Genomic DNA, 7,500 nt, shown 5'->3' with positions numbered 1-7,500 from the left:
ACTGTCCCCCACAATTACCCCCCATCGCACCTTAACCCACAGTCCCCCACAATTACCCCCATCGCTCCCTAACCCACTGTCCCCCACAATTACCCCCCATCGCACCCTAACCCACAGTCCCCCACAATTACCCCCATCGCTCCCTAACCCACTGTCCCCCACAATTACCCCCCATCGCTCCCTAACCCACTGTCCCCCTCAATTACCCCCCATCGCTCCCTAACCCACTGTCCCCCTCAATTACCCCCCATCGCTCCCTAACCCACTGTCCCCCTCAATTACCCCCCATCGCTCCTTAACCCACTGTCCCCCTCAATTACCCCCCATCACTCCCTAACCCACTGTCCCCCTCAATTACCCCCCATCGCTCCCTAACCCACTGTCCCCCCTTCGCTCCCTAACCCACTGTCCCCCTCAATTACCCCTCATCGCTCCCTAACCCACTGTCCCCCTCAATTACCCCCCATCGCTCCCTAACCCACTGTCCCCCACAATTACCCCCCATCGCTCCCTAACCCACTGTCCCCCTCAATTACCCCCCCATCACTCCCTAACCCACTGTCCCCCTCAATTACCCCTGATCACTCCCTAACCCACTGTCCCCCCATCGCTCCCTAACCCACTGTCCCCCCATCGCTCCCTAACCCACTGTCCCCCCATCGCTCCCTAACCCACTGTCCCCCCATCGCTCCCTAACCCACTGTCCCCCACAATTACCCCCCATCGCTCCCTAACCCACTGTCCCCCTCAATTACCCCCCATCAATCCCTAACCCACTGTCCCCCTCAATTACCCCCCATCGCTCCCTAACCCACTGTCCCCCCTTCGCTCCCTAACCCACTGTCCCCCTCAATTACCCCTCATCGCTCCCTAACCCACTGTCCCCCTCAATTACCCCCCATCGCTCCCTAACCCACTGTCCCCCACAATTACCCCCCATCGCTCCCTAACCCACTGTCCCCCTCAATTACCCCCCATCGATCCCTAATCCACTGTCCCCCTCAATTACCCCCGATCGCTCCCTAACCCACTGTCCCCCTCAATTACCCCCCATCGCTCCCTAACCCACTGTCCCCCCATCGCTCCCTAACCCACTGTCCCCCTCAATTACCCCTCATCGCTCCCTAACCCACTGTCCCCCTCAATTACCCCCATCACTCCCTAACCCACTGTCCCCCTCAATTACCCCCCCATCGCTCCCTAACCCACTGTCCCCCTCAATTACCTCCCATCAATCCCTAATCCACTGTCCCCCTCAATTACCCATCGCTCCCTAACCCACTGTCCCCCTCAATTACCCCCCATCGATCCCTAACCCACTGTCCCCCTCAATTACCCCCGATCGCTCCCTAACCCACTGTCCCCCTCAATTACCCCCCATCGCTCCCTAACCCACTGTCCCCCCATCGCTCCCTAACCCACTGTCCCCCTCAATTACCCCTCATCGCTCCCTAACCCACTGTCCCCCTCAATTACCCCCATCACTCCCTAACCCACTGTCCCCCTCAATTACCCCCCCATCGCTCCCTAACCCACTGTCCCCCTCAATTACCTCCCATCAATCCCTAATCCACTGTCCCCCTCAATTACCCATCGCTCCCTAACCCACTGTCCCCCTCAATTACCCCCCATCGATCCCTAACCCACTGTCCCCCTCAATTACCCCCCATCGCTCCCTAACCCACTGTCCCCCTCAATTACCCCCCATCGATCCCTAATCCACTGTCCCCCTCAATTACCCCCCCATCGATCCCTCACCCACTGTCACCCTCAATTACCCCCCATCGATCCCTAATCCACTGTCCCCCTCAATTACCCCCCATCGCTCCCTAACCCACTGTCCCCCTCAATTACCCCCCATCGCTCCCTAACCCACTGTCCCCCTCAATTACCCCCCATCGCTCCCTAACCCACTGTCCCCCCATCGCTCCCTAACCCACTGTCCCCCTCAATTACCCCTCATCGATCCCTAACCCACTGTCCCCCTCAATTACCCCCCATTGCACCCTAACCCACTGTCCCCCTCAATTACCCCCCATCGCTCCCTTACCCACTGTCCCCCTCAATTACCCCCCATCGCACCCTAACCCACAGTCCCCCACAATTACCCCCATCGCTCCCTAACCCACTGTCCCCCACAATTACCCCCCATCGCACCCTAACCCACAGTCCCCCACAATTACCCCCATCGCTCCCTAACCCACTGTCCCCCACAATTACCCCCCATCGCACCCTAACCCACAGTCCCCCACAATTACCCCCCATCGCTCCCTAACCCACTGTCCCCCACAATTACCCCCCATCGCTCCCTAACCCACTGTCCCCCACAATTACCCCCCATCGCACCTTAACCCACAGTCCCCCACAATTACCCCCATCGCTCCCTAACCCACTGTCCCCCACAATTACCCCCCATCGCACCCTAACCCACAGTCCCCCACAATTACCCCCATCGCTCCCTAACCCACTGTCCCCCTCAATTACCCCCCATCGCTCCCTAACCCACTGTCCCCCTCAATTACCCCCCATCGCTCCCTAACCGACTGTCCCCCACAATTACCCCCCATCGCTCCCTAACCCACTGTCCCCCTCAATTACCCCCCATCGCTCCCTAACCCACTGTCCCCCTCAATTACCCCCCATCGCTCCCTAACCGACTGTCCCCCACAATTACCCCCCATCGCTCCCTAACCCACTGTCCCCCTCAATTACCCCCCATCGCTCCCTAACCCACTGTCCCCCTCAATTACCCCCCATCGCTCCCTAACCCACTGTCCCCCCTTCGCTCCCTAACCCACAGTCCCCCACAATTACCCCCATCGCTCCCTAACCCACAGTCCCCCACAATTACCCCCCATCGCACCCTAACCCACAGTCCCGCACAATTACCCCCCATCGCTCCCTAACCCACTGTCCCCCACAATTACCCCCCATCGCTCCCTAACCCACAGTCCCCCACAATTACCCCCATCGCTCCCTAACCCACAGTCCCCCACAATTACCCCCCAATCGCACCCTAACCCACAGTCCCCCACAACTGCTTTCTCTTTCCTTACTGTTCCCAATAAAACCCAGAGAGAACCAATTGGAGACACACACACTCCCTGAGACCATGTACTGCCCCCACACAGACGCTGCAATCCTCTGATCCCCTCAGTGACCCCCCACACATTATCGCAGGACACTGTGCATCACTACACTACAGTGGACCCTTCACTGGGCACCATCCCACACACTCTCTCTCTCTGTCCCTGAGTGAGCCCTCTCTTCCCCCTCTCTCCCCATGGCAGGGTGCCCCTGAGGGGGTGATCGACCGCTGTAACTACGTGCGTGTGGGCACCACCCGAGTGCCCCTGACCAGCTCAGTCCGAGACAAGATCCTGTCCGTGATCAAAGATTGGGGCACGGGAAGGGACACGCTGCGCTGCCTGGCCCTGGCCACCCGCGACACTCCGCCCAAGAAGGAAGAGATGAACCTGGAAGATTCAACTGGGTTCTCAGAGTATGAGGTAAGGTGGAGCAGGGGAGAGTGTGGGGTGGGGGCAGGGTGCTCAATAAACACAGCTCGCAAACCTCGACACAGGGTGATCACAATACTCCGGCATTACTGACCCTCCCACAGTGAGGGGCTCCCTCGGTGCTAACCCTCCTCAGTGAGGGGCTCCCTCGGTGCTAACCCTCCCTCAGTGAGGGGCTCCCTCGGTGCTAACCCTCCCTCAGTGAGGGGCTCCCTCGGTGCTAACCCTCCCTCAGTGAGGGGCTCCCTCGGTGCTAACCCTCCCTCAGTGAGGGGCTCCCTCGGTGCTAACCCTCCCTCAGTGAGGGGCTCCCTCGGTGCTAACCCTCCCTCAGTGAGGGGCTCCCTCGGTGCTAACCCTCCCTCAGTGAGGGGCTCCCTCGGTGCTAACCCTCCCTCAGTGAGGGGCTCCCTCGGTGCTAACCCTCCCTCAGTGAGGGGCTCCCTCGGTGCTAACCCTCCCTCAGTGAGGGGCTCCCTCGGTGCTAACCCTCCCTCAGTGAGGGGCTCCCTCGGTGCTAACCCTCCCACAGTGCTGGGCTCCCTCAGCACTGACCCTCCCACAGTGAGGGGCTCCCTCAGCACTGACCCTCCCACAGTGTGGGGCTCCCTCAGCACTGACCCTCCCACAGTGCGGGGCTCCCTCAGCGCTGACCCTCCCACAGTGCGGGGCTCCCTCAGCACTGACCCTCCCACAGTGTGGGGCTCCCTCTGCACTGACCCTCCCACAGTGTGGGGGCTCCCTCAGCACTGACCCTCCCACAGTGTGGGGCTCCCTCAGCACTGACCCTCCCACAGTGCGGGGCTCCCTCAGCACTGACCCTCCCACAGTGTGGGGATCCCTCAGCACTGACCCTCCCACAGTGCGGGGCTCCCTCAACACTGACCCTCCCACAGTGTGGGGCTCCCTCTGCACTGACCCTCCCACAGTGTGGGGCTCCCTCAGCACTGACCCTCCCACAGTGCGGGGCTCCCTCAGCACTGACCCTCCCACAGTGCGGGGCTCCCTCAGCACTGACCCTCCCACAGTGTGGGGATCCCTCAGCACTGACCCTCCCACAGTGCGGGGCTCCCTCAGCGCTGACCCTCCCACAGTGCGGGGCTCCCTCAGCACTGACCCTCCCACAGTGTGGGGCTCCCTCTGCACTGACCCTCCCACAGTGTGTTTGGATTCCCTCAGCACTGATCCTCCCACAGTGTGGGGCTCCCTCAGCACAGACCCTCCCACAGTGTGGGGCTCCCTCAGCACTGACCCTCCCACAGTGTGGGGCTCCCTCAGCACTGACCCTCCCACAGTACGGGGCTCCCTCAGCGCTGACCCTCCCTCAGTGCGGGGTCTCCCTCGGCACTGACCCTCCCTCAGTGCGGGGCTCCCTCGGCACTGGCCCTCCCACAGTGTGGGGCTCCCTCGGCACTGACCCTCCCACAGTGCGGGGCTCCCTCGGCACTGACCCTCCCACAGTGTGGGGCTCCCTCGGCACTGACCCTCCCTCAGTGTGGGGCTCCCTCGGCACTGACCCTCCCTCAGTGTGGGGCTCCCTCAGCACTGACCCTCCCACAGTGTGAGGCTCCCTCAGCACTGACCCTCCCACAGTGTGGGGCTCCCTCAGCACTGACCCTCCCACAGTGTGGGGCTCCCTCAGCACTGACCCTCCCACAGTGTGGGGCTCCCTCCCACAGTGTGGGGCTCCCTCAGCACTGACCCTCCCACAGTGCGGGGCTCCCTCAGCACTGACCCTCCCACAGTGTGGGGCTCCCTCAGCACTGACCCTCCCACAGTGCGGGGCTCCCTCAGCACTGACCCTCCCACAGTGCGGGGCTCCCTCAGCACTGACCCTCCCACAGTGCGGGGCTCCCTCAGCGCTGACCCTCCCACAGTGTGGGGCTCCTCAGCACTGACCCTCCCACAGTGTGGGGCTCCCTCAGCACTGACCCTCCCACAGTGTGGGGCTCCCTCAGCACTGACCCTCCCACAGTGTGGGGCTCCCTCAGCACTGACCCTCCCACAGTGTGGGGCTCCCTCAGCACTGACCCTCCCACAGTGTGGGGCTCCCTCCCACAGTGCGGGGCTCCCTCAGCACTGACCCTCCCACAGTGCGGGGCTCCCCTCAGCACTGACCCTCCCACAGTGCGGGGGCTCCCTCGGTGCTAACCCTCCCTCAGTGAGGGGCTCCCTCGGTGCTAACCCTCCCTCAGTGAGGGGCTCCCTCGGTGCTAACCCTCCCTCAGTGAGGGGCTCCCTCGGTGCTAACCCTCCCTCAGTGAGGGGCTCCCTCGGTGCTAACCCTCCCTCAGTGAGGGGCTCCCTCGGTGCTAACCCTCCCACAGTGCTGGGCTCCCTCAGCACTGACCCTCCCACAGTGAGGGGCTCCCTCAGCACTGACCCTCCCACAGTGTGGGGCTCCCTCAGCACTGACCCTCCCACAGTGCGGGGCTCCCTCAGCGCTGACCCTCCCACAGTGCGGGGCTCCCTCAGCACTGACCCTCCCACAGTGTGGGGCTCCCTCTGCACTGACCCTCCCACAGTGTGGGGCTCCCTCAGCACTGACCCTCCCACAGTGTGGGGCTCCCTCAGCACTGACCCTCCCACAGTGCGGGGCTCCCTCAGCACTGACCCTCCCACAGTGTGGGGATCCCTCAGCACTGACCCTCCCACAGTGCGGGGCTCCCTCAACACTGACCCTCCCACAGTGTGGGGCTCCCTCTGCACTGACCCTCCCACAGTGTGGGGCTCCCTCAGCACTGACCCTCCCACAGTGCGGGGCTCCCTCAGCACTGACCCTCCCACAGTGCGGGGCTCCCTCAGCACTGACCCTCCCACAGTGTGGGGATCCCTCAGCACTGACCCTCCCACAGTGCGGGGGCTCCCTCAGCGCTGACCCTCCCACAGTGCGGGGCTCCCTCAGCACTGACCCTCCCACAGTGCGGGGCTCCCTCAGCACTGACCCTCCCACAGTGTGTTTGGATTCCCTCAGCACTGATCCTCCCACAGTGTGGGGCTCCCTCAGCACAGACCCTCCCACAGTGTGGGGCTCCCTCAGCACTGACCCTCCCACAGTGTGGGGCTCCCTCAGCACTGACCCTCCCACAGTACGGGGCTCCCTCAGCGCTGACCCTCCCTCAGTGCGGGTCTCCCTCGGCACTGACCCTCCCTCAGTGCGGGGCTCCCTCGGCACTGGCCCTCCCACAGTGTGGGGCTCCCTCGGCACTGACCCTCCACAGTGCGGGGCTCCCTCGGCACTGACCCTCCCACAGTGTGGGGCTCCCTCGGCACTGACCCTCCCTCAGTGTGGGGCTCCCTCGGCACTGACCCTCCCTCAGTGTGGGGCTCCCTCAGCACTGACCCTCCCACAGTGTGAGGCTCCCTCAGCACTGACCCTCCCACAGTGTGGGGCTCCTCAGCACTGACCCTCCCACAGTGTGGGGCTCCCTCAGCACTGACCCTCCCACAGTGTGGGGCTCCCTCCCACAGTGTGGGGCTCCCTCAGCACTGACCCTCCCACAGTGCGGGGCTCCCTCAGCACTGACCCTCCCACAGTGTGGGGCTCCCTCAGCACTGACCCTCCCACAGTGCGGGGCTCCCTCAGCACTGACCCTCCCACAGTGCGGGGCTCCCTCAGCACTGACCCTCCCACAGTGCGGGGCTCCCTCAGCGCTGACCCTCCCACAGTGTGGGGCTCCCTCAGCACTGACCCTCCCACAGTGTGGGGCTCCCTCAGCACTGACCCTCCCACAGTGTGGGGCTCCCTCAGCACTGACCCTCCCACAGTGTGGGGCTCCCTCAGCACTGACCCTCCCACAGTGTGGGGCTCCCTCAGCACTGACCCTCCCACAGTGTGGGGCTCCCTCCCACAGTGCGGGGCTCCCTCAGCACTGACCCTCCCACAGTGCGGGGCTCCCTCAGCCTGACCCTCCCACAGTGAGGGGCTCCCTCGGTGCTAACCCTCCCTCAGTGAGGGGCTCCCTCGGTGCTAACCCTCCCT

The 7,500-nt window shown here is 63.7% G+C and overlaps 1 protein-coding gene across 1 annotated transcript in view; it reads left to right on the top strand.

The window, feature by feature from the left end:
* The window catches only part of LOC140473845 (sarcoplasmic/endoplasmic reticulum calcium ATPase 1-like), a gene marked incomplete at both ends in the record, with an annotated part of 19,265 nt that extends 15,756 nt beyond the window's left edge, over positions 1-3,509 (top strand). The window contains one exon of the mRNA XM_072567641.1: positions 3,291-3,509. Coding sequence (XP_072423742.1) covers positions 3,291-3,509 — 219 coding nt within the window. The remainder of the gene's footprint in view (positions 1-3,290) is intronic.
* Positions 3,510-7,500: the final 3,991 nt, after the last annotated feature.

This window comes from Chiloscyllium punctatum, unplaced genomic scaffold (genome assembly GCF_047496795.1).
Source record: "Chiloscyllium punctatum isolate Juve2018m unplaced genomic scaffold, sChiPun1.3 scaffold_746, whole genome shotgun sequence".
NCBI classification, from domain to species: domain Eukaryota; kingdom Metazoa; phylum Chordata; class Chondrichthyes; order Orectolobiformes; family Hemiscylliidae; genus Chiloscyllium; species Chiloscyllium punctatum.
The sequence above is the reverse complement of the archived record's forward strand: the minus strand, read 5'-3'. Positions and strand labels throughout refer to the sequence as shown.